The sequence below is a fragment of the Charadrius vociferus genome, unplaced genomic scaffold (assembly GCF_000708025.1).
Source record: "Charadrius vociferus isolate BGI_N301 unplaced genomic scaffold, ASM70802v2 scaffold163, whole genome shotgun sequence".
Lineage (NCBI taxonomy): Eukaryota > Metazoa > Chordata > Aves > Charadriiformes > Charadriidae > Charadrius > Charadrius vociferus.
The window spans coordinates 17,337,487-17,364,073 of record NW_009648332.1 but is presented as its reverse complement, the minus strand read 5'-3'; the positions used below and the strand labels follow the sequence as shown (position 1 = coordinate 17,364,073).

The 26,587-nt window shown below is 39.2% G+C and overlaps 1 protein-coding gene across 1 annotated transcript in view; it reads right to left on the bottom strand.

The window, feature by feature from the left end:
• PALMD (palmdelphin) overlaps positions 1–26,378 on the bottom strand; it is a 28,116-nt gene extending 1,738 nt beyond the window's left edge. The window contains exons 1-7 of the mRNA XM_009884763.1: positions 26,082–26,378; positions 20,661–20,741; positions 15,139–15,269; positions 5,604–5,718; positions 4,688–4,721; positions 4,466–4,576; positions 2,638–3,729 (exon numbers count right to left, since the gene is read on the bottom strand). Coding sequence (XP_009883065.1) covers positions 2,638–3,729; positions 4,466–4,576; positions 4,688–4,721; positions 5,604–5,718; positions 15,139–15,269; positions 20,661–20,741; positions 26,082–26,126 — 1,609 coding nt within the window. The 5' untranslated portion in view covers positions 26,127–26,378. The remainder of the gene's footprint in view (positions 1–2,637; positions 3,730–4,465; positions 4,577–4,687; positions 4,722–5,603; positions 5,719–15,138; positions 15,270–20,660; positions 20,742–26,081) is intronic.
• Positions 26,379–26,587: the final 209 nt, after the last annotated feature.

Sequence of the window (26,587 nt, the reverse complement as noted above, 5' to 3'; positions counted from 1 at the left end):
TAGTTTGGAGGCATGATGAAAGCTCCTAATTTAATCTAGTATTCCTCTATATAGATTGGCACGTGGAAAAATTCCTCTGCCTCCTAGCTGTCCTTGGCCATCACTAACTTTTTCAGTAACTTGCTCTAAAGATTCGTTTCTTTCCCAAAGCAAGATTGTTACGTAAGGGACCGTCTCCCTTGTCTATCCTGTGCTTCCTTGCTTTAGTTTTTTGTTTTGGTTTTTTTTCCCCTCGGTGCCTTTTTGATGTTCAAATGCTGCAAATGCCTCCCAAAGCTTTAATTTCGGAGGATTATTTTTTTCTGTTGTATGGTTTGTTTTAGTAATGGATGATGATGTACCAAAAATATTTTTGACTCCCCTCTTTTCACTGGTGGTGTTTAGGGTGAACCTGCTGGGCTGGGCATCAGTGGCTGCTTTTAAAACAGTTTATTTCCCTAAGAAACAGCTCTCTGTAATACATTGTTCTAGATTTAAGAGGCTTTCCTGGTTTTGTTTCCTTTTTAGAAGTTGCAGTAGGATTACAGGACTACTTGGGAAAAATTGAGTCACTTCCTGGCTTTTTCCACTGCTCAGAATGTCCTGGGGAGTGCCAATAAATAGGTGGAGGGGTGCAAAGTAATATGGCTTAGTTCCAAATTCTACTGGGCACTTAAGAGACTCACTTGGAGGCAGTGCTGACTGCTGGGGTGTATTTTTGAGGCAGTTGCCAAACTGCCTTTAATTTAATTGGGACGAGTTTTCCCCGAATTGGCTATTTGCTTTTTGGTAGAATACTTGTAAGTTAAATGGGTAAGACCAAATACAGATTAGCAGAATAGGTTCTCAAATGTCTTTGCTAGACTTACACTTATCCCCCTTCCCTGAAAGTCCGTCTTTATTTTCCACTAAGCTCAAAAGGGAGAGAACTTGGATTGTTTGGAGAGTGTTTGACTGGCGGGGAAAAATAAAGAAGTTTCAGATGCTTCTTTCAGGAGACAAAAATAAGCAAAGATTGTTACAGATTGAGGGGTTCAGTTAACATCTCATGGCCTATGTATGGCCCATCCGAATGGTACTGCTAGCTCGTAGTTACTTCTTGGAACCCTCTTTCCCAGGAGCTGTTCAGAAGCACCCACGCAGCGGGCTGTCGGATGAATGAATTGTTTCAGTAGCAGCCAGCTGGTGGGGGGGTGAGTGTAGCTTCTCCATTATATGCCTATACGTATGTGATGGGGGAATTAAGGGACTATCCCCAAAATATAATGGGCTGGAGTGGTTTATCTTGCCGGTATCAGCTAATGCAGCTTCATTTGCTGGCATAAGAGTTGCTGGCAGCAGCCTTGGGTCCCAGAGGACACAGGGAAGGGTACAGCTGGCAGGATTAATGCTTGAGAGAAACAAAGGTCCTCTCAAGGGCTAGAAAAGTGCAGTGGCCTCCTTGATCAGAAAGGCTGTCCAGCACTACTGGAATATTTCAGGCTGTTCTGTGCATGACTGAATGAGGTTGATACTCCTGTAAACTGAGAGCATTACTTACTGAACAGCTCTTCCCAATCAGTGCGTACTGATGCAAAAATACTTGAAACTCCTTATGTGATCCAGTGACCACCCTCTCTCCTGGCTTTACCTGTACTGTAAAGAAATGCTGGGCTGCCGATGCAGCTTTAGGCAGGGCCCAGACATTCACTTTTGTTGCCAAACTGCAAAATTATTCAGAAAATAGTCTGGAAGAGGAATGGGGAGAGAATGTGGGATCAGGACCCTGATCTTCCTATAATTCAAGCACAGTGTTCTTTCCTTGAACTGGAATGTGACTACTGTCTGAAGTCTGCTGCTCTGTAAATATACTTAAATGCAGTTTAATAGTATGTGTTAAAATGCACCATAATCATAAACAAGAGCTTTCCATGTTTCTGGAAGATCTTGCTGTTGTTCTTTCAACCTTTTATTATGAAAATTTATAATAAGAAATAGACACCTTGAGTATTAATAGAATATAAAAAGTATTAAAAAATAACATGATGGACTATGTGCGTTAACCACATGTAGTGATGAAAACTGTTCCATTGTCTTTCAGAGGCTATAAAAATATCTAACTTGGGTTAACAAAAAAACAATAAAACTTGCATAAACATTGTCAAGGCAAGGTTGGCAATGAGGATTCCAGAAAAATGCAAAGTAAATCTGGTTATTAAACAGTCTTTCTGATTTAAGGAGCAATTTGGATTCTCTAGAATGCAGATAGGCACAAAAACATTCCAGTGAGGAGACAGCGTTAAGAAGCAATGCTGTTAGTTACCTGGTAGAAATGAAAACTAATTCTACTAATTGAAGTAGCATTAATGGAACTTTTAATTATCACTTAAAAGAGAATCACTTTTAATCTCTGAAGATAACAGAAATGGCATTTCTGAGATAGTTAATTTTCCAAATTTTGATACGGTAACTAGTGCATTGCTAAAGATGAAATAATTCAACAGTACCAAAATGCAGATTGGCATTTGTTAATCATTTCTTTGCTCTTATTTGTTAGTAATTGCATATTAGTCCATAAAACAATCCAAAGAGTGAAGTGAAAGAGTTGCTAGTAGGTAAGAGTAGTATCAGTTTGCTACATGAGCAAACAACAGTGACATGAGTTTCCTTTTCTGTTACCTGTTAGTGAAGGATCTTCGGTACCATCTCCGGGTATCTGGCTGTGAAGATGAGCACGGTGTGTCGGGGAGCTTAAGCATTCCTCTTGTTCTCTCAGGGAGATGGAATTTTTGTGGGGTACCTTGTTCAGGCTCGCACCCAGACTGCTCACAGTGTTCACCTGTGGGACTTCTGTGATTTTCCTGCTTGGTGGCTGATAAACCTGACTGTAGTGGCCTATGGGATGATATGCTGGTTTCTCAGATTTGCTGTCGTCTTCGTCATCGTCATCAATGATAACTAGTTCTGCACGGATAACCCCATCGTATCGTGACAACTTTTGATCTGCTTCTTCGTCATCATCAATGCGCTGATAACCCATGAAAATCATTGTTACTGGTTCAGAATCATCCACATAACATGGTACAGCTTGGACAATGTTGTATTGAACGTCTTCCTCATCTTGAGGTGCAGGGGATGTTTCATTAAGATGGCAGGGACTTGAAAACCCTGTTTCATTACGTCTTTCTGTAGTATTCTGGTAAGTTTTTAATTCTTCATGTGCAGCTTTTCTTTCTTCATTATGTATCATCCTGTTTTCAGGATTAGTGTGCACTTTCTTCTCTGAATGGGAAAGTACTGGAGAGGGAGACTTTGGCTGTATTACCTTTGGAAGATCAAGCCCATTTTCTTTATGTTGCTGCAAAAAGGGCTGTGTTTTGGAGAATTCTGTCTGATGATTGCTAAATCCATTCATCTCTCTTCTGTGGGTGTCTTCCAGTTTTGGTCCAGGGACTAACTTGTCTTTCTGAGGAGTAACTGGCCTGCAAAATTTATTTGCAAACACAGGCTCGTGATACTCTGTGGGAGACTGGGAATTTTTTTCTGTTGCCTGCCGTAGCAGGTCCTCCACCTCAACAGGAGCAAGTTCATCCATCCCATTTTGTGTTGTGCTGCCGTTTGAGGACACTGCATAGACTGACTTCCTGCCGTCATCATAGACTTTAATTCCTGTCTCTTTGAACTCCTTGGAGGGGAGAGGTATTGTTGATAACACTGTGTTTTCTCCTGTCTTCATGTCTTTTTCAACTTTAATTTCCATGGCAAACAATGCTGTTGAAAGAAACAAGTGCTTAAACTGATAATGCAGCAGCTGCAAGAAATATTGTAGGAGAGTTCTGACAGTGATAGAGAATGACTGTCAGAATGAGTTATCGTATATATGAAATTATCACATACATAACCAATATATTTGACTCTTATTTTGAATGCCCCCTTCCATCCTGTCAAAACTTGAAGTGGAAAAAAATATTTTCATTTGTATCTAATTCTGTTAGGAAAAATAAGCTATTGAGAAGCCAGTCTTCATTATGTGATTTACTGAGAAAGTCAGATTTAACCTTGGCCCCTGGTGTCGTGCTGGGCAGGAGCAGTTGAAAGAGTTCAACGTGCTGCAAGACTAGAGAGTCTTGGGCACTCAGAAAGCTTAGGAGGCTTTGTAGTAGTTGGCACGTAACCAGAATACTGCTGGCTGCCCAGCAGGTGTAAGTGTGGATAAAAAATGTAAAATGTATGATATGAAGGGAGGAACTACTTAAAGTTACACCAGGCAGAGGAACAAAGAGCTGGAAAGAAGCATTAATGTTGAAAGCGCTTGATCCTTATTCTCAATGGTACTTACACCCGTGTCCCAGTTTTGATGACCTTACTAATAACATAACACAGCTTAAATGAGAACAACATTATCCCATATCTGTAATGTTTAGCCTTCCCATGAAGTGTATTAGATTCAATTTATAGGAAGTCTTTGCACATATGGACACCCTTTGGAGTTACTGATAAGCAGTACCTTTTCTCTTTTCTTCATCATCGGTGGCAGCCTGTGCTGTACTTTTCAGTGCAGAAGGCCTGAAATACTTGGGAAGGTCAGGTATGTTGGTGTATATGTAGTCTGCTGCCTCTGAATAAAGAAGATCCACAAAGTATTTAGTATATTTTCACTGACTTCTAAAAAAACCTTTTTAAGTTGTTTGTTGTTTGTTTGTGGTTTTTTTTTTTTCACTGAACGTACCTTTTTCAACTTCTGCTTTTTCAGTCTTCACAGACTAGGAAAGAGAACCATTAACAAAAAATGTGATTAGTCAGTTTTAAGTTGTTAACTAGACAGTGCTTTATCTGATAGTCTTAAGTTTTTGTGTGCGTGGCTTCATGCTGAGAAGGGGCTAAAAGTGGAACCTGCTCAGTTGGATCATGGCAAGGGAGAAAGTGAAATTTTTCTGGTCTTTTTGCCAATATGATTCCAAGTCGCACAGGGAAGGACAGGACGTTACAAAGTGTTAATTGGTGACACAGCCTCATACTGTGGCCCAAGCTGGTTGGCTTCGAAGATTTACAAACATTCTGCTTTGGCTTTCCAGTTGTGCTTACCTCCCTGTGACTCTTTAGAGAGAGAGAGTGTGCGTGTGTAAGACCAACTGGAGAACTGAAGTTTAGTTTCATTGCTATGTTTTTAAGATGGTTTGAGATTATTTTCAAATATCAAAAAGACCTTCTGACAAAGACTAATGACTGATAATATTGAGTCATGCTTCACTATAACCTCTCTCAGGGACTTGGGGAAAAGCATGATGCAGTTTAGTTGGGCACATCACCTGAAGGAGCATGAATACGTCAGCCTCTGTACCCACTCTGTACCCATTATGTCTGTCACTGGCTGAGATGCAGAGTTGCTGGTTGCTGCCAGTGGCAGTGCTATTTTTTTTGAGATGTGCTATAGATGAGTAATGGTAAGAATTGCTCCCCCACCCCCATAAACAAGCAAATGGAAACATTTGGGCGCTTGAACAGTGTAATATCTTGACCTCTTTGAACTACTGTCACTTTAGACAAAAGCTCACGACCACTTACAGGATCCAGCTTGTTCCACTTTTCTAGTTATCATGATGAACGAGTAATTAATTTTACTTCTGGAGTAATGTGGCACTAACCTTTATTATGTCTTCTGTTGTTTTTTCAACAGACTTAAGTTTCTTTAAAATTGCTTGTTCTTTAGCTGAGACTTCCATTTCCTCTCTTTCCAGAGCCTCAATTTCCTTCTCCAGTCTGCAATCACAATTCACTTTGATTTAATACCAGGCAGAGAACAACGTTGCAGATTCAATACATTGTGAATATAGACATTAGTGGTGCTGGTTCTACTGAACCTGACAAATTTTGCTCTCATATGAGATCAGCTTATAATTTCACATGCATCAGAAAATCCAGTGAAATAGTATTCTCTCTTTTTTTTTTTTTTAATATAACTGCCATAGGTTCCCTCTGAGCCTACTTTGAAAACAGTGGCTGAAATAAATTTATTTTACAGGAGGCAACAGTTAAGGAATATAGACCCACCCCCCCAGAATTTCCTCATCTCTAAGCAAATTTTCTCTCCTACATTGTCTCAAGAAATGTGATTACTCCCTTGTAATTATGATGTAGGGCTAGATAACATGACCTCATACGCTATATTTTAATATACATAGCCAAACTGTATTCAGGAGGATCCCCTGTGGAGGAAAGTTCTACTCAATCTATAACTAGAAGCTACAATTCCAGAAGTACCACCTCTATCAATGGAAATCAAATTGCATTTGTATTTCTGAGGGGTAAAACAAGTATAATTTTTTGATAAAACAATAATGGCATTTGCAAGCACTTTTTGTAGATAAAACAGCTCTTAACTAATTTTCTAATATGAAAATTAATACAGCTAGAAATCATAATACTGATGTGCTTTGCAGGCTACTTTTATGAAATGATAACTCCATAATTGTATGGATTTTGAAAACTAAGCAACCTGCGTAGTGGGAGGATGCTCAAGAGACTAAAGCCTGAAGCTTTGTTGTTTTCCAGTCTGATTGGGATTGAGAATGAAGAGTTTACGAACACCCAGGATGATGAAGGGCCTTTCTGAGGGTGGTGCGTGTGTGTTCAGCTCCAAGATGCCCAGGCAGTTCTCTGTGGTTTTGTGTGTGTGAAAGTGGGTTCTGGGATTTCAGAATTCTTTGCTTTGGTAAAACAGGTGTATTGGCGCTTGACTGACAGCCTGAAGCTTGATTCTTCAGGGATAAAAAAGTCTTGATTAAAATTAAAGTTCTTGCTGGTGTGGAGTGGTGGTTGTTGTAACTAGACCAGAACTCGTGTAGCTACAGACTTAAAAACACTAGTAAGTTTTAAGGGCTCCTATTTGAGGCTGTGGGCTGGGGCTTTTACAGACATACACGTGTCCTTCTTAGTCACTCACGCCTCAGCCTTTCCTCATAAGAAAGGTGCTCCAGTCCCCTAATCATCTTTGTTGCCCTAAATTCATTGGCACTTTGTGTACTTAATTCTCTGGGAAAAGTGCTGAAATCTTGTTTCTGGAAAGTATTCATTTTCAGCAGAACAGCAGTCATGTAAGACACTGATTCAGTGCACCTAGGAGAAGCAGCTGGGAAGGTTAATGTTTGTGGTGTTTGCTCAAGTAATATCCTCACAAGTATTACCAATGAGTTTGCAAGAGAAAACAGAGTAGCTCACATATGTATGATACATGTCACATCAGGTGCTAACAGCAATCACTTTCTAAGATTGCAATTAGGTGCGATTTCCAACACTAAAACAATTTTTAAGGGTTTACTTATTAGAGGAGGAGCCTTGATTGTACCAAGGTCTAGTCAGTCAGAGCTTTGTTTTACAAAGTCTACGAGCCTACCTCTTCTGAATACCAAAGATACTCATTTTGGATATTCTCTAAGACAGCAGGATATTCAGCAATTGATTTATCCTGTCAGATTTTAGCAGTGCAAAGCAGAAGTATCTTGCCAGCTAAGACTTGGCTGGTAAGTTAACTTTTCTTAAAAAACCTTTATTGTTATGTAAAAGGGAGATTGAAGCTTAGCAGTCTTTGGCCTATTGACTTCTGCGGTAGATTTGTATGTTATTTAAAAGGGGTCACAGCTGCCTTTTCCTCCCCTTTTTGTTATATGTTAAAACTATGTTGTATAGTTTTTTGCATGTTAAAGCTGAGTACGAAGTTCAAGGCATCTTTTTCCTAATTAGAGTTTTTTGTTTTCTTAGCACTAAGATGTTTGACAAAACCCTTCTAGACAGAAGGGTCCAGGATAAACTATCTAATCTCTGTGTATGTGAGAGAGGGAGAAAGCAATGCATTAAGTATTTCAGTCAAATTATTTTCCCTGGTGACTAAGGCAGCAACTTAAGCAGGTCTCCCATATCCCATTTTTCCCCCTCTTTCTGGTCAAGACCGTTCCTTTCTGCATAAGTGCATATTTGTTGGGTTTTAGATAGAAATTTGTCTTAGCCTAATAGCTGGGAAGTCACTTTCCCTGAAAATTGCAAATCAAGTCCAGATTTAACTCTGAACTGGGACTTGAACTGGATCCCTTATGCTGTAGGGGAGTGCCATATAGCTTCAGTCTCTGGGTTCATCTACCTTTTCTTTTTGGTGTCATTTTTAGAAGAATTTCTTTTCACTTAAAGGAAAAAAACAAAAGGAAATTTCAAAACCTTCCCCGTTTGAGTGAAATATGTCTTCCATTGGTTTTGAATCCATGTCAGAAATGGATGACTGTAGACTTAAGGCAACTGCAACTGATATCACTAGTTGCTGAGATCAGTCAGGATAGAGTTACAACTAGATGATCTGAGCCAGAGTTACAGGGTGATGATGGCCTATAACCCTGATAGAAAAAAGTTGTTTTATGTTTTGAATTATTCTTCAGTATGTGCTAGGATCCACAATAATACACCAAAGTCAACATTAATAATCGAAACCTGTCCTCCCTTTAAAGTACTCAGACCAGAAAAGTTGAATGCAGGCTGGCAGAGAAACATTATTTATCTCCTTGTGTGACTGCTTAAGGAGTCTGAATAACACTGTGGCTCTTGTCATATTTAAACTCAGATTTGTAGGGCTACAATAATAGGATACTATGTGGACTTTTATCTGTTAGCGAGAATATCCTCTTTTTTGAAATACTAAGGTGTCACAGAACTCAGAACTTAGTTGTGAAGAAAAATGCATTCAGGATGAAAGTAAAAGCTAGAAAAAAAAATATTTAAAAGCAGTTAACACTTTGGACCTGAGCTCTGCAAGATGCCTTTAGGACCTTGCTCAAAGGTACTGATTATAGTGCTAAAATTAAAAAATTTTATAATGAGGGGGACGAACATTCTTGGAGGCCTATAAAAGACACTAATGCAATGACCAAGTGCCATATTTCTGCAGTTCTTACAGAATATTATTAGTTTAATAGATTGAAATGTTGTATTTTTACATGAGACTTGATTGCAATATTATCATAGTGCAAAAATTAATGATTAAAATCTCACAGAAGCAAGATGAACTGAAGAATCATTAACCTTTACTATGGGTTTATTTCAGTCTGGACTGTGAACACTCCTAGACACACAGGTGGAAGAAGACGAGGAAAAATCCTGGGAAGGTATTAAAAAAAAAAAGGGGGGGGGGATGGGGTGGGGAGAGAGAAAGAGAAAACACAACCCTAAATAAATCAAAGATGATAAATCCCATATAGTTATCTGGGAGATCAAGAAAAATATTATTTAAATTTATATATGCTCTCACACCCATACCAACACCCACTTCACATGGTAATTAAGAGGACTGATTCAGTGCTCAGTGGGGTTAGGGAAAATTTCTCATACCCATGTAATGGGAATTGCATCTAGACCTTAAGTATCTCTTTTGCACTCATATTTGCATATAGACAGTTTTTTATGGTTCGTTTTCAGAGGATGTTGTGAGTGTGCACGCTGGAATTTGTTGAATGGAAACTTTTAAAAGAAATCTGTATGGTTCAAGGAAATCAAAGTCCTTATGACTTTGTGCAGTTGAAAAGTTGGGTCAGAATCTTTTCTGGTGTGTTTAAATCTTTAGAAACTTCTAAATCAGTGACATTTTTATGAAGTTACATCATAGTTTGTATTTGTCTTGAACGGGTCTAGCAGCTACACTAGCAATTATAAGAAACTCTTTCAACAGTGCTGCTGTGTTTTGTAGAGAAAAGGAAATATGACATAGCTACGGTATTAAATCAACCTTTTGGATATTTGTCCTTCTCTCCTCGAGTAGTGCTCATCATTTGAGAGAGGAAAATAAGTAGTATGGAGGTGTGGATGAAAGAAGGAACCTTAGAAGCTAAGATATTAAATTGGAGCTTTCTCTGCTGAAATAGTAGCTGTATTAAGACATTCTACAGACAATACCTGACGGTTGCTGGCCACCAGCTAATCTGCTGGGGTTGGCACCACTGCCACCTCAGAAGAAAAATAAACGGCTTAAGAATGAAAAGCAGATAGGAGGCTACCACCCTGGAGAGTGCTGGACTGAGAGGAAGAGGCAGTTTAGCAAGTCCTCACGTTTTGAGGTGAGTCAAATGCTTTAGCAGCTCTGGAGTCCACCTAGCCTTAGCCTGCCTTCGTGTCTCACATTACAAACCACTGAATAGATCTTAGTTAACTGTGACATTGTTTGTGCATTTTTAAGTATGTTGTTTAGCAACTAATTCCATCAAGAATGAGTGCTATTTGCTGAAAACAAAATGAGAAAATGGGACTCAAAATTCTTCATTCAGCTTGTACCCTGACCAAGAACGTGCTCTCTTGGCTCGCTGTAATTCCTAACATGTAAAGAGGGTGAATAGGACAGGTAATATAAATGATGGTTTTGTCTGTAACCAGAGCTATTTGTCTGCACGGTGGTTCAGGCCACTCACTACTCACTGTTTTGTTGTTGATAGAAAGGATGGAACTCTCCCTTTTATCAAAAAATGCTCAAATCTGAAATAATTAACAGACATACACTAGCTCTATTCAGCACCTGAGTAAAGAATGTTTAAAAACAGAAGTCCCATTGAGGAAGGTGACAGAAAGGCCCATGCCACTACTGTGGCCTGCAATTGCAATTGCTGTCTCAGCAGAAACAAAGACTGGTTTAAGGATATTCAACAAGTCTTTAAAGTGATTCAGATTTTTTAACTGAAGATAAAACCCATGCAGAATAATCACCTGAGTGGACAGAATCGCTCCGGATCAAGGGAAGTTTAATAATCAGACATCCAGAAGAAATAATTCTACTGAGCTTCTCAATAATATAACTTACTGCTTAGTGCATGACATGTGTCTACATGATCAGTTTAGCAATCTTTGATTTACAGGGCAGGTCGAAGGTATGACTTCACATATAAGTAGTCACGCTAGCTTTTGTTAGCTTGGGTGCTATCTATGGCATAGAAAAAGCACTGTGCAAGTACTGCGTGGTGCATATTTTGTGCTTTTTAATGGACTTTGTTCATATTGAACTCTGTATTACAAGGTTTCTGTGCTGCTGCTGGCTGGTTTGAAACTGGGCTGTGTATATCTAAACAAAACCTAATAATATTTGGAAGGCAGCATGGATGTTTCTCTAGAGGCCTTTGCTAGGCAGGTATTGAGGAGTGGTGGGAAGTATAATTTATAGCAAAAGATGCTTGATGTGAGTAGAGCTGTTTAAATTCCTAGTTCTGAGGGAAGTTCCCACATGACTCCAGGTATGTTCTTCTGCCTCCATTCTCCATCTGTAAAGTCAAATGTCCTTGTCTGAGTCCTTTGTGTGTTGCGAAGATAAAAGCTGCCAAAGACTAAGGTGTGTAGATTGTTTGGCTATGAAAGTAAGTGTATTAGTAATGAAAATATTTCTTTTGATATCAAGGCCTTACAAACCTGTAAACTGTCTTTAAAACTTCAGCAATGGTGAATTAAGTCCTCTTAATTCAGGGTGGCTCAGGAATGTAATTAGGAGCATTTCTATACTGATTTTCATTTCTAGGATGCATTATACTTGTGAAGTTGTTATCGTAAGAGTGAAGACAGCGTGTAATTTTGTTATACTTTCTTTGTCAGTTAATCTTTTCATTTTAAACTGATGTAATTTGTCTGATTCATTTAGCTACAAATAAATCTGAAGAATTTCAGATGTGTGTCAAGAAGTAGGAATCGTTTTAAGGAGGAAGCAATTTGGTGGAGCTTCCCAGCAGAAGGTCACATGCAGGAAAACTTTGTTGGTAACACTGGTAGTAACAAAAAATGGCTGTGGAAATATGCAGTTCACCATGAAAAAAATAAAATGCCATGAAAAAGCGGCATATACGAAAATAAGAGGAACCGTTCACAGGTTCCCTTAAGCAAGTGTAATAAAACAAACAGCCTTATATTCTTGGAAAAAGAAGAATAATATTAAGAAAAGGAAAAGACCAGCAACTACAATCAAACACTCATTGCAGTTTTTTTCCAGTGTAGTGCTTACGGTTGCAAGTCAACTTCATTTCATCTTCATCAGGATTTAAATTGCTGGTTTATGGTCAGAATATCAGCCATTTTAGATATACAAACATGACTTGTGCTTGTAATTAACTGGATCTGGAACTATGTAGGAAAAGAATTCATACCTAATACAGTTCTCCTAAATGCAGGCATATAAATAGAAACTATTAAAAAACCAAAACGAAACCAACAAAAAAAAAGCCAAATCAAACCCAAAACCAACACAACAAAACAAACCTGTAATCCCTGCATCCCACCTCCATGGGAAAGGAATTCTAAAATGGATTTCTTTGTACATGCTGAATGTTAACAAAGTCTCTGGCAAAAATTCCTTTGGGAAGGTAACAGGCACATTCCTGTAGTTAGGCTGTTATAGGCTCAGGCATACATCAAGTGTACAAGTTGAGGAACCTCCTCCTTGTTTGGTATAATATGTGTGCTCTTGGTCATGGGATACAGTACTAAATGTGCAGTCTTCCCATTCACACTGTACCTGCATCTGGTCCTTGTAATTATCAAAAAATAGATATGGGCTGAGATGGTACTCCAGGATCCATGTTGTGATTTAAGCAAGCAACTGGGGACAAATGATGGGTTTGGCAGTTTCGTTTGTCCTTCCTTAAAGCACAAATACATTTTAGAAACTTCCTTTAGATGTCTATGGACATCTTTTAAAAGACCTGGAAGCTTCTAATTCGGATAAACTTTGAAATTTATATCCCTTTGTCAACTGTTAGATCCAATCTAGAATTAAAGTAAAAGGAATATTCCTTTGTGATGCTAATTTACCTACATAAATTAAAGGAGTTTTCCAGGTTTGAAGCTCCAGTTGGATTACTGTTTTACTATTTGTAACAGTGATAAATTCTAGTCATGCTAAAAAAAATTTATATGGCTATATTCAGAGAAGTAAAGCTCACTATGTGCATTCAGCTTTGGCATCTGAGGAAATAAAAATTAGGGCTACTAAGCTGATGACAAATTTGGGACAAAAATTACAAAAACAGTATCAAAAGACTATACCTGTAGCTACAAACCTGTAATTCTGCGAGATGTGGATATGATGTCACGTATGTGAATAATCAGCCCTATTTGCTGAAATCTCTGGCACTTTAGGAAGGTTTTTAAGTCCTAATCCTGTATTCCAAGTCTCCCCAGGGATAGGACAGGAGTGACCCACTATCAGTGTTGCTGTGAGATAGCTTGATTACAATGACTTGGGTGCAGAGAACTCTAAAGGTATGCTAGGAGGTGACAGACTAGATTTAGATGCTGGAGATACAGTATGCTTCCTGCTAAAATATTTCACTGTTTTTTAAGGCAGTCAGTATGTCAGGAGTTCAGTAGCTTTCCTTTTTAGTGACATAGACATTCACAGACCTCCACTATAATGGCTTCAAACTGGGGAATGTCTTCAAACTGGAAGAAGGTAGATTTAGATTAGATATTAGGAAGACATTTTTCACTTTGAGGGTGGTAAGGCACTGGAACAGTCTGCCTGGAGAATTTGTGGGAGCTCCATCCCTGGAGGTGTTTAAGGCCAGGCTGGATGGGGCTTTGAGCAACCTGGTCTAGTGGGAGGTGTCCCTGTCTATGGCAGGGGGGGTTGGAACTTGATGATCTTCAAGGTCACTTCCAACCTAAACTGTTCTATGATTCTATAATAGCATTGCTTGTTCATTATTTGGGTGTTGTCACATGAATTGGTAACTGTAGATGAAAAGAAAGTAGTTTTAAAGATGTGCTGTCACCAAATTTCTTAGGGCATAAAGGAGATCTAGACTAAAGCTCCAGCTCTTACTCAAAGCCAACAGGACTTTGAAAATCTAGTCTATCCTCCCAGAGGGTGGAGAAGGGCTGAATGTCCAGTGGACTGGTAGGGAGCTACTTGCTCAGTGCAACTTCCCTGTTGCTCCTGAGCCAGTCCTTCCCCACATGGCTCTCTTTCCTGGTGATCACGCTGTCATAGGGACCCCTCTTGCATGCCTTCATAATCATTACCTGCTGGGCTGTTTTTAGAGCACACTGTCTACCTCCTACCACTGCAACAAAGAATTCCACAGAGGTGAATGAAAAGCTGTTCTGTTGAGAAAAGTGCTTTCAGGCAAGAAGTCAGCATAATTATAGGACAAACTAGCACTAGGCTGCTGCCTGTCAGCCAAGAGAATTATCGCTTGTGTCAGAGAGATGGAGTAAGGAGGAAAGTGTGTGGGAGATAACCGGAGGAGGTAATCTTGGTGACAACTTTACCAAAAAAGTGTGTGTAGGAGGACAGTGGAGGAAGATGAGAGTATGGAGGAAGATGCTATTGAACTGAAATAGAGGAAGAAGCCTCAAAAAAGGATGATGGAACTTTCTAGCATCCAAAGAAACAGGAACACTTATCTTTTCTGCGTGTGCTAATGGGTCAGTATGCCTGGACCCAGGTAAGGAGCTGATTGTGTACAGAGCCCCATGATATTTGGGAAAGGCTAACTGCAGCTAATAAGCACATAGAATCATGTCCATAGTAAAGGAGTTATATGTGAGACTGTCCATGCAGTTTGATATTAGCCCTATGTGGCAGGGAGGTGCTAGGCAATGAGACTTGTAGGAACATCTCTAATAAAAGGGAGAAAAAGGCCTTCTCTATAAGGGGCTTCTGGGAATAAATTGAGGACAAAACAGCATGGAAGGTAAATGAAAATAAGGCAAATGATATTAATAGGGCTAGGCTGCTTGTACCGTTCTGAAGTGCTGTGTTATGGTAGAAATCAGGTGTTAAAGGCTGCAGGACCTAGTGAAACTGAAGAACTTTTAAAACTATTTACTGTTGTTTGGAAATTCTGATTCAACAATTGCTATCAGAGCAAAACCCATATACTGTGGCTTACATAATCTATTGAGTATAACATAAAAGGGGTATCTGGAATTAAAGAAACAAATACTCAGCAAGATATTTATGGTGCGGTTTGATAAAATTCACTGTATGGAAGCTTGCATTGTGTATTCTCTAATTATAGCTGACTAGAAAAAAATATAACAAAGATTGCTTTATTCTGTATCAAACTGCATATGTCTAGCCCTTGCTGATACTTTAATCTTTTACAAAATAAGGTAGGACTTTTAAGAAGGCACCATTTAAACCCAGACAGAAGGGCAGGGGTACTACCCTACCTGAAAATATCTTGTTCCAGCTCATGAGTCCGTTGTTGGTCCTCCCAATTCTGCTTTTGCATTTCTTCTTGCTCTTTTGGAGTGAGAGAACTAAAGCCATCCAAGAGCCACTTTTCTCGCAAGGCCTTTTTCTGATGGGGAAAAATACAGACAATTAAGTGTACTTTAAAAGTTTAACTATTTAATCATTTACTGTATTTGTTTTGATGCCATAGGTGTGATCCACATTCTTGTGCTGTGTCTAGTATAAGGCAACCTGACAGCTGTGAGGTTCACTGAAAGAGAAATGCTAAAGCACGTGTGTTTCGAGATTGACTTAAAACCAAGCTCATTGAGAGCAATGTCCCATTTTATTACTCCACCCAACAAATACATAGAGGATGTCAGTTGCTACCGGTAACAGATTAATAATTATAAGTGGATCCAGTGGTGTGTTTGTCCTCAGTAAGGCAAAACAGTTGTATCAAAGTGTATGTATTACGGACTCGTGCAAAAGGCCCCAGTCAGAAGCACTACAGTTTTATTTCAATAGCCCTGATTTCTGGGGTCATGGCATTAGAAATTCTGGGAGGGGGTATAAAAGGTGAAGAGTTTCTGTAAATAAGGTTGTTATAGGGGGCAGAGATCTCGAGGGAGTTAGTGATGCAATGCTATCTCTGGAGTTTACAAGGAACTTGGGTAACTACGGTAGTGAACTCGCATTTCATCTGGTAAGGGTGTGTGGGGTTAGAGTGGGACTGGAAAGGTGGAGCCATGGGGTGCTGATGTCTGGTCAGTGTTTCAGCAGACCTGCTACGTATTTAGAACTGCTTTTGTAGGCGCAATCCAGGGCTTACGTATTTAAGTCCTGAGCTGTTTAGTGCCTGTGGAGTGCTTTCTGTACAGCAGTGGCTTATGAATGGGTGTATTGCATGTGTACAGGTGAGTGGATCTCTCAGCTGTGTTTTCAAATTTTGCAAAATATGGCTGTACACACAGATTGCTGCCTACAGCTGCTTTACAATATGAAAAAAATAAAAAAGAAAGAAAAAATATTAGTGGAGATAAGCTCACGTTTGCAGGCTAGAGGTTGTAAACCATGCAAACTTTCTTGTGCTCTTTTACTCCCTTCAGTCTAACTTGGGAATATAATTCCAGTTGCTGCCTTTGGGAAGAAGTGGGAGTCAGGGCTCCTTAGAAAAACTCTTTCAACAGGGGGGGGAAAAAAGCAGGCATATAATGTTTTTAATTAACCACAAATTTTCCATTTGTAGTTTAGATTCCTTGAGCTATCTGATTTCCATGTTAGGTTTTTTGTTTTGGTTTGGTTTGGTTTTCCCTATATAGTTTTATTAACTGCATTAACCTCAGCGCTGCTTGCAGCGGCTGTTGGAATCTCTGCCTGCATCCTGTGTCTTCAGCCACTTAAACTGTTGCTTCCTACCCTTTTCTGCTTACTGTATACTTTACGTGAGGTTGTTACTGAGGCCCCGCTGGTGAAGGAAGATGCATGTAGGGACCTGATTGCAGTTAAATGCAATTTTCAACTTGTTTGACGTGTGACGTGTATGATATGATAGAAACTGTGAGTAAACCAGGCTTGGTCTGTGTCATGCCATGGTACTTCCCCCCCATCCCCCCCCTCTCGGAATGCAAGAGTAATGTTTACAGTTGCCTGAGCCCTGCAGGACAGTACTCTCTCTCGAAACAGTGGATCCTAGGAAATCTGTGGGAAACAAGGGCTGCTCAAGACTGATGTCCCGAGCCTTGACTCTGGCTGTAGGATTACTTGGCAGCACTTCCTGGCAGTTGTGTCTTGGGGTCAAATGAAATAAATGCAGATTTTAATAGAATGGTTTTATGTGATCTGGTAGATGCGTGTAGTCTGGTGTTGGCACAACTCTTATCGACCACAAAATACTGTTTACTCAAGTTGGAGGGAACACAGTTATTGATTCCCTTTCACTCAAGCTGTTTAGATTTTAATGATAAGTAGGGCTCCTAGAAAAGTGAGTTTTTAATCCTGGCTGGAACTGAATTAGTCTAGCATTGCTGCCTCCAAAAATAAATCTATAACTCCTTGTGAGAATTATAGTGTGGCTTGCACTGTAGACCTCAGAAACCGATAACACCCATTGAAGTCAACAAGTGCTTCATGTGCGTATAGGGTTAGGCTCAAGAAAACAAACTCCCTAAACGTAGGCATAACACAATAGTGTTATTTTTGCATTTTCCTAGAATAGTTTGCTGCTGCTCCCAACTAAATGCCATGTAATCTTTTTAATTTAATTGGCCACTTTTGAAAGAATGACACATTGAATAGTTTGGAAGCAGCTTTTGAATAGCAGACAGTTCAAGGCTGCTCCACTGAGGCATCAGTACAAGGCAGTGCAGGAGCAGCAGCTTTGGGCCTGTAGGGTTCTTTCTGCTGTCTGGCTTTTTCTTCCACTGTAAAGCATCTCTAGCTCAGTACTAGGTTAAGTATGTGTTATAGCACTTATATGAAAGCACTTTCCTTTTGCATTAGGCTTGGTATGTTAAGGGAAAAGGAGACTTATACATTGTGATGTGACCCTGGGAATGGCCAGAGTGCTGGGAAGCAATCACTTTCTTTTGTGCTTCATGGTCATGTCTGGAGCACTGTGACAGTATTCTGCAAATTCTGTGAATAATGTGCTATGTGTGCTCCATGTATAACTCCACTGTAATCGTTAACAAGGCTGCACTAACACTGAAAGAGTCATCCTTTGCTGGAAGGCACAGGTGTTTTGAGTTTGTGGGTCTTGCTCTCCCAGTGGTATGGCAGTTCACCTTATGGCATGTTGGGGGCGGCATAAATCATTTTTGCACTTTTCCCAGAAGATGTAATTCCACACTGTTAACTCCTGGAATAAGAAGGTGTGTGACCAGCACCTGCAAGGTAGCGCTAATGGAATTCAGGCATGTCAGAAGCTGAAAACTTAATAAGCTAAACCAGAAAAGCTCTTGGAAAGTACATGTAAATCAGTGCTGACTACTCTTTTCAAGCAACTCTGTCTGGTCCTTTCCCTTGTTGCCTCAGTCAGAAGGATTCCAGGTAGGAGGAAGAATTAGTTGCAGGTGCGTATAGAATGACTTGAGGATGAAATTTCCTGTGTACCCACACTAGCAGCCCCCATTCCCCCTTGCAGTTCTGTGAAGCCCTATCCACACAGGTGTCTGTATTTGCTTGGATGTCCTCTACTTCATGTGGTAGAGGTGCGCGAGTAGGGAGGTAAAAATTCCTTTTCCATTATAGTTCTACCATAGTTCTAACTAAGACCTGTTATGATACCTCATTTGCCTCTTTCTAGTAAGAAGTTAGCTTGGGGACAACAAAGTCATTGGGAAGCTGGAGCAGAGATTCCTGTTTAAGAAAAGGAAATTTAAAACCAAACAATCCCCCATAAAACAAACCAAAACCTTTTAATAAACCTGTTGCTAAGGGTTATAAATAGGAATGAAGGACAAAATGAGTAACAGGATGTCCCGCTAACAGGAACATCTATATGACAGTGAGATTTACTAACCTGCAATAGCTTCCTAAGGGACAGGTGTGAGTTATGTTGAATAGGTCACGGAGCTCTAGATTACACTATGCACAACTGGTAGGAGCATAAATGAACGAAATCAACCTGACTCGCTAGGGAAAGGAGCCCTCAACAAAACTTACTGAAGTGCCTAAACATTTCAGAAGTCTAAATCTGTTTTCAAGCTATTTCTGCGCTAGATTCTTGTGTTTGATTCCATTGAAATAGCTGAATTAGTCTGAAGCATAAACGTTAGTTAAAGTCCAAAGCTTCTAGGGCATCAAGCAGATGATGTTCATATAGTAATGTTGCACCTGATATTAGGTGCCTATCTTAGTATGCAGGTGGAAAAAGCAGTCTCCACTTTGCATGCTACAAATAACTAATGATATGTATGTATTTATACACCATACATACATATTTAAATGCATGCTTGATCCCTTTTTGCCAAGCGAATGATTTCCTCTACAGATTCTTGATTCGCCTCATATGCAATATGACTGATTTTAATTTAAAAACTCTTCTGTATGATATCTGTATGATTTTTTCATAGAACAGGCAAACAAATAATGTCCTCTGTCCTCTTTGACAGGAAGAGCATTTCAGTAATAGTTTTCTGGGAGTGTTTTAGCTTCTGTAAAATTCCACAAAACCTCTTTTGGAATAAGTGCAAGGTGGCTTTTTGTTTTCTTAACTTTTTAACTGTTGTGCCTATTAATGTTAGCTGAAGGCATGTACTAAATCTGTAAGGAAACTGCCCTAGGACTCTGCACACAGCAGTAGTGAGGATTAGCTGGTTGGCTAGAACAGATCAGTTTATCCTTCTTAAAAGAAGGGCAAAAGAGTCATTCTGAATTTATAGACATGGAAACTTGAAACATAAATTGCAGTACTCTATGTGTACTAGGATAGAGGAAGACAGTCACATGTTTGCTGCTTATTAATTACAGGACTTGGAAAAGATATTCTCCTCTCTTTTAGGCAAGATGTTACACTATTGGTCAAGCGTGTCCTTATGGTCACTGCCTTCTGATAAAACCTGATCACGGGTGACTTCTGCAGTGGCTTGCCTGGCCCAGTGAACTAGTTTATCATAACTTCATTTTTTTTTGGCTTGACACAAAAGAAGAGGATGGATGAAACGCAGGATCAGGTGTCTGTTTTGAAGAGGAATCTGTTTTAAATGTGCTTCTCCCACATTTGCTCAAGGAGACGCACCATGCTCCTGGTATTGCATTCAGCATACCTTTCTTGAAACTGTTTATCCACTCACATAATTAAAAGGGTATGTAAAATACCAACTCTTGCATATTTCTAGAGGCATAGATTTTTGTCTCATCTCCCCAAATGATGTGTACTGCCAAATCGCAATAGACATGTAAAGAATGGTGGTGGTGGTTAGAAATCACTGCAATTTCAAGTGTCTACAGCAGTAGATATTTTGGTTTCTCAGTAATTTGGACTTTGTAATCTTGAGTTTACCAGGCCACATCTCAGGACAGTATTTGCAGCATTTATGTTTTGGTTTTTTAATATACAAAGAAACAGCATTATTATATCAAAGAGTCATTAAACAAGCTGACAAAAGGCTATAGCCAGATGAAAATAGGCTGCTTTTTTCCAGAAAAAAAGTGCAATTAGACCTCATGATTGTGCTGCACCCTGTACCAAGTGAAGTTGCAGTAGTGGAATTAAGGAGTGAACACACCCAGTCTGAAATGTGAGGCTTAATTTTCAGCTGTGAGTTATTCCTGGTTATGATCTCATTTTATGCCATGAAAGTGATCAAATAACATTAGCTCCTGAGTGTAATTTTTTTCAAAGGGTGATGCTTATTAAAGTTAAATGGAGTCCTGGCAAGACTCCAAAGAGCTGTGAAAATTTGACAGTAAAAGCACAACTTAAATGCACGAAGATTTGCATTCCAAAATCCAAAACCTTTATTCATGCTGAATGACTTGAGGCTATCTTTAGTTACATAAATCCAACACTTACCTTTAAATGTTGGTGTTTCATTTTTTCCTCTTCCACTTTTAGACGTTTCTGTGTAATTTCTTCTTGCAGTTTTCTTTTGTCCTACAAATTAAGAGAACAGTAAAACTTTTTTAGAGATTTTACTTCTTGCTAAAAAAAAGTAAGTGTTCTTCAGTAGGGTCAAATCAATCCCTGCAAATAAAGCCTTATTTTAGAGCTTGTATGATGCTCAGTGTGAAACATCTTGTGTTCTATGCAGGTATGGTTTCCATTACTCTTTCTCTGAAGTACGTTTAAACATGTTGATGACCACAAAGCAGGGATAATTGACATTAAAAGTAATTTACTGTTGGGAAGGGTAGGGGAAGAAAACAGGAAGAAATAACATTTGAGCACAATTGTACATGCAAAATGAGGTTAGAAATGGGCCCTGGCTGAAATTCCTAAGGCAGCCCACACATCATTTAGGAGAGGAAAGAGTCTGTACATCACTAAATTAAATGGGCTGTTGGGTGAATCCCTCTTATGTGTCTTGTGGCTAATAGCTGAAATAAATGGGAACGAACTTAGAAGAAGTTAGAAATTTAGAAGACTTAAAAGACTTAGAAATTTATTTCATTAGTTGAATAGTGGTAAAGATGAACATGGAGAAATGTAGTATGTTGTTGTTACCTCTCATAAAAAAAAAAAAAGATTTTTGTCTGTGCAAAGGCAGTTTTCATGGCTGTTGAACTGTAGAAGGAAAAACCTCAAGTAGTACTGATCTATCATAGTCCCACTTTCATCCTTTTTGCTACAGATTAGAGAAAAAAGGAAATGGGTGAACAGTCTCTGAATTCTGGCAACACTCGAGTCCCTTGTGTATTTGGGTAGCTGTTGTCATGCGGAGTATCCTTGTAGCTCCTTTATGTGAGGCCAAACACTGATTTAGTACTTTGTGTCCTCAGCAGCCTGCGGCAAAGAAATCATGCCAAAGGAAACTAACTTTTACTCTTACAAGCTGTCTTAATAGGCTATTCTCTTGGTCAGCCTTAATGCTAGAAAATCCTGTTACTGGACATGGCAACTTTTGTACTTGTTTCTTTGTATGATTAAGGGAAGTAAATTAAATCACCTGTTGTCCTGTGCTGAAACATTTCCTGACTGGCGGCCAATCCCCCTTTCCTTTCAGTTAGAACAGATTACTGATAGGCTTTTTTAACAGAGTCTGTTTTCAGGCAAGTATGGTTTAGGAAGGAGTTAAGTTCTTCACAAACATACCGAGAGACCCTTTCAGCCCACCTGAGGAACCAGCTGTGCATAAGGAGTGTATAAAGTCAGTAAGGAAGTGCTGGGCGTAAGGCTGGGAGTTGCTCTCCACTGCTTCCCTAGGATCTGGGATTTGGAAACAGGAAGAGCTGTAACATACTTGGCTGAATCACTTCACTGTTACTGGAAATGAGAAATTAGCAGTGGGGCTACAGGCTATAGTGACACTTTGTTGAAGGATAGGAAGTAGAAGAAACCACCCAGCCTTGTGGAGATCAAGGGCAGGACTACAGCTGGCCAAGCACCACTGATGGTACGCTGGAGTTTAGTAGGTGAACGAGCATCAGTGATCTTTTCTCTCTTGCAGTCTGTAAAGTGCAGTAGCCATCTATAAGCACCATCTGTACTTTACAATTTTCCCTTGATGGTGTTAGTCTGCCTCTTCAGTACACCAAACAGAGCAGGGAGGGATCTTGCCTCAAGATACGTGCTACCTTCATCTCTGCAGTGGTTCTGATTTTGCCAATGTTCTTTAATACAGTTAACAAAGCTACTGATTTAGGATCACTACAATATGTAATTTTTCTGCAATGTCCCTTTTTAGAGACTATCCAAGATCTGCTATGCTAGATTTTAGTCGGCCAGACCTGACTTGGAGACCTAGCATCTGGTCGTTGACCTTCACACCTTTCCTTAATTTGGAAATATTCCTGATTTCATTATATAAATGGCCTTTGCATAACCCAGCATTAGATGAGCAAGGTGTGACAAGAGCTTGTGTTTACAGATTGTTACAATTCTTCAGGAAACTGCTTTTTCTAGTTACTAAAGTTCTGGATAAGCTCTACATCAGAGAACGAACTTTTATTTGGTTTATACTATTAAAAATATTCTAAGTCAATTTTAATACTGTTTTTATACCAGTGGAGATGTGTACTAAGAGTCTGGTCAGGCTGAAATGAGAAGTGGTAAACAAAATTACTGTGCAGAAAGAAATCGGACTGTAAAGGTACAAATGACTGCATTTTAAATTAACTGTGTAGTAAGGAACCTATTCAGTAATGAAACTTTTCCCTGTTTCTTTTGTTAGAGGTCTATGTTTCTTTTGCATCCAGTATTTTTTCTCTTGAAGCTTTCTACTTGTATCCTTTGGTGTTCCAGCATGTTTTAATTTCACTGGCTGGTAATAAACATCCATTATACAATTATCCTGATTAAATAGGTTGAAATAGTTTTTCTTTTATATATCTAGTCAAAAAAAGCTGAAGGTCTAGTGCCAGAAGCTAAATTCAAGGAAAGTGTATGAGGAACTTTTTTGAACCTGAATAATTTGTAAAACCTGTTAGGACTCTTCCTACAATGTATTCTGCTATGCTTTGTCTGCAAATCATCTCTTGCTGTACAAAGCTTTGACTATACGTGTAATGGAATAAACGTTTATTCCTAGATAGCTAAGAGATCCACGCTTCTAAACTTCATACTCTGCTCCTGTAGGTAAGCAGGTTGCTGGCAGGAGTCCTCTAATCCTGTCTTACTATGATCTTGTTAATGTAGACAAGATTTGCTTTTTATGAAAGAGCACCTTCATCCCTCCCTCTGTGTTGTGTATGAATGCAAGGTGAGACTTGAGGCTTGGTCCTAATCTTCACTCCGACATGTAGGAATGTTCTCGGATTCTTGAGCATAAAAAAGAATTGTGTTCTAAATTAGATCTATCTGAAAGGAAGCGAAACTCATCTATGGAGCAGTGTCTTGCTAGGTATCTTGTGGGCCAGGTCCATTAGTTTGTGTCATTGTTCCACAGTGGTGCCAGTGTTGGTCTGCTTGGTCCCACAGCAGGTGCCATGTAGTGTAAAGGCCAACGGAGTAGCTAATGTTTTAGCTGATGTATTTCAGTTTTCATATCGTTTTCCAGAGGTAATGCTTGGTTATTGGGGGGTCTTATCCGGAGGTATGGACACTTTAATCTGATGGCATGAAACTGTAGAAATGTCGTAATTCAAATCTTCTATCAATTTATTTTTCCCATAGAATGGAGGATTTGGTGAGAAGGATTAAGTCCAAGGTTCCTCTTTGACTGCTTTGTTTCAATATCTTTGCCACCATAAACACTAAAGCTTTTGTATTTTAAGATATGACGGTCTAACAAAATAGATACATTTTATTTTTTACCTGTTATATTCTATATACACCAGCAGCAGGTGGAAGCTACATAACAGAGAAAGAGTTCCTTTTCAGAGCCGTGGGAGCATTGACATATTTAAATAATAACAGGGTTTTCCTTTTTGCTTTGCTAGGTAGAGAAGATATGAAAAAGAATTTGAAAACCCATAGTGGCTCTGTGAGAGCCAGATGCTATAAAGGAGCCAGGCATTTAACAACAGAAACCAATCAAATTTTAGTGCAAGTGTAGTTGTTTACTGCTCTGAGTGCCCCTCAATATCCTCTGTTAGATCCTTTGCAACATACATCTTGTAGGTAGCACTTGAAATTCCCAGGTATGTTGCATGGGACAAACCTTCCCAGAGCCACTGAGTAACTCACAATTGTAATAGTAATGTGGTTTTCTTAGACAACTCGTATTGCAGACTCTTAAACCTGATGATAACTTCATCTTATTTAGGCTCCTTCGTTTCCGCAGTGCGTTATAACAAATAAACTGTTTCAATAAAATGCTCTCCGCTGATGGAAGTAGAGAGCAAATAGTTACTTGACGCAGCAAGTGTAGTAAATGAAGTCATGGCCAGAACCCAAATATGATTTCCTATTTCCTGTAATGTAAGGCACTGCAAGCTGTCACAGTTTCTTAAAAAAATACCTCTCCAGTTTTTGTCTGGAGGTGAAGTGCAGCCAGGGGACGCTCACCCTAGTATGCTGATAGCAGTCCTCACCAGGCAAGTCTGCTGCCCCTTTCCTCCTGCCAGATACCAGGAAGTATAAAACATCACAAGGCCCGAACTTCTCTGGAGCACCAAAACATTTCTTATCTTTTGAGCCCATACGCTCGAGACAAAGTCCAGGTTATGAGTCTGGTTCAAACACCATCACAGTTAAACAAACAAACGTACTCTAAACCCTGTAAAACATTTCAAATTACCGTACTGTGGGCTCGATCAGGTCTCAAGCGAATATGAAAAATGGGCCTGTTGGCTTTTATCAAGTGTCATAACTAAAACCCAACCAATTCAACTCCCGTATACTTCCAGTTATGCCTTCTCACATTTATTTTGGTTCCAATAAGGGACTTTTAAACTCTGCCTACCACTTATTCAGCCCAGTAGTGTTTGTTTCACAACTAATCTATCATGCAAAGTGTGAAAAATAGATTTGTTCCTGTTACTAGTTTTTAAAGATTGCCTGTGACAGTGGGTGATGCTTCTGCAGTTTTCCTTTCATCCCAAAGGGCCAAATTTTGTTTCACTTTAATTCTTTTGTAACTTAGAAGGTTTCAGTGGAGATAAAATCAGAGGAGAATTTGGATTCAGCCATTTTTGTTACATCAGGTTATGTTCCTTTAAAAAATAACTCACTAGTTCTTTTAAAACATAAATATTTTGAATCAGATTTCCTTTAGAAGAGAAACTGAAAATGTTTTCTAATGCCTTCAGCATAAACTTCATTGAGTCCTCTTTTTTTTTTTTTTTCTTCCCCCTCAAAACCGACAGGTAGGAATTTGCTTAATCCAAGCTTGTCCTTTTTCACTTTTCAGACAGCAATACTTATGATAGATCATCAATAATTCAGAAATTGTATTTGATTCCACAGTGAAAACCCCCAAATCTTTCGTCTCTCAGTTTTGTTGTGAAATGGGAAAATTGATCTGTTCTGGAATTCTCTAGCTGCCTTTTGACCTGCTGTCCTTCAGGCAAACATTCAGTTGTGATGATAGCAATATGTATTTTAAACTGTCCAGGAGTGATTTGCACACATACTTTCACTGCTTTGAATTTAATTTGAAAGTGAAATACCACCCATAATAAAGTCAGTACAGGCAACTTTGCTGTCTTAAAGCAATAGCTTATAAACCAGAATTAAAAAGTAACAATTTCAGGCAGACATAAGTCTTTCTCTTTTGCTGTCCTGGGATAAATAATTTTTCAGAAAACACACAGTAGCTCATTAACACAATACTGCTTCTAAGCGTTTTTTGTTTTTTTTTTCTTTAAATAGCAAGTTATAACTATAAGCACTTACTGTTATGGCCTGGAATCTTTCTTTCAGCAATTCGGCTTCCTCCATTCTAGAAATCAAAAACAGACAAGTAGTGAAGGAAAACAGAATGAGACCATAAGCAAAAAGCCTCCTGGTGGGGCTACAAAAAAAGCTGAGGTGATTTGATCCAATTCCAGAGCAGAGAGAAGGCAGAATTTTTGACTTGTCAGGAGAGTCCCTGAACAGATGAGCAGATCAGTCCAGACAGACACATGTAATGAGGGTGTGTAGAAGAGGCAGACGTGGAGAGTGCTGGCATGAGTTGACTGACAAGTTGGAACAGTGGAGCACAAGCCCTTTTCCTTCAGAAGCTGCCAACTCTTTGTTTTAATGTGCTCAGTTAGCGTGCCATTGCTTCTTTAACTGTTAGATGCCCAAAACAGAATCTTCCGGGACCAGGGTAGAAGTAAACTTTTGTTATATTCCTATTTCTCTTTCTTCTCTTTGTGTATGCTTCTGGTGATAAACAGTTATTTTAAACTTATTAA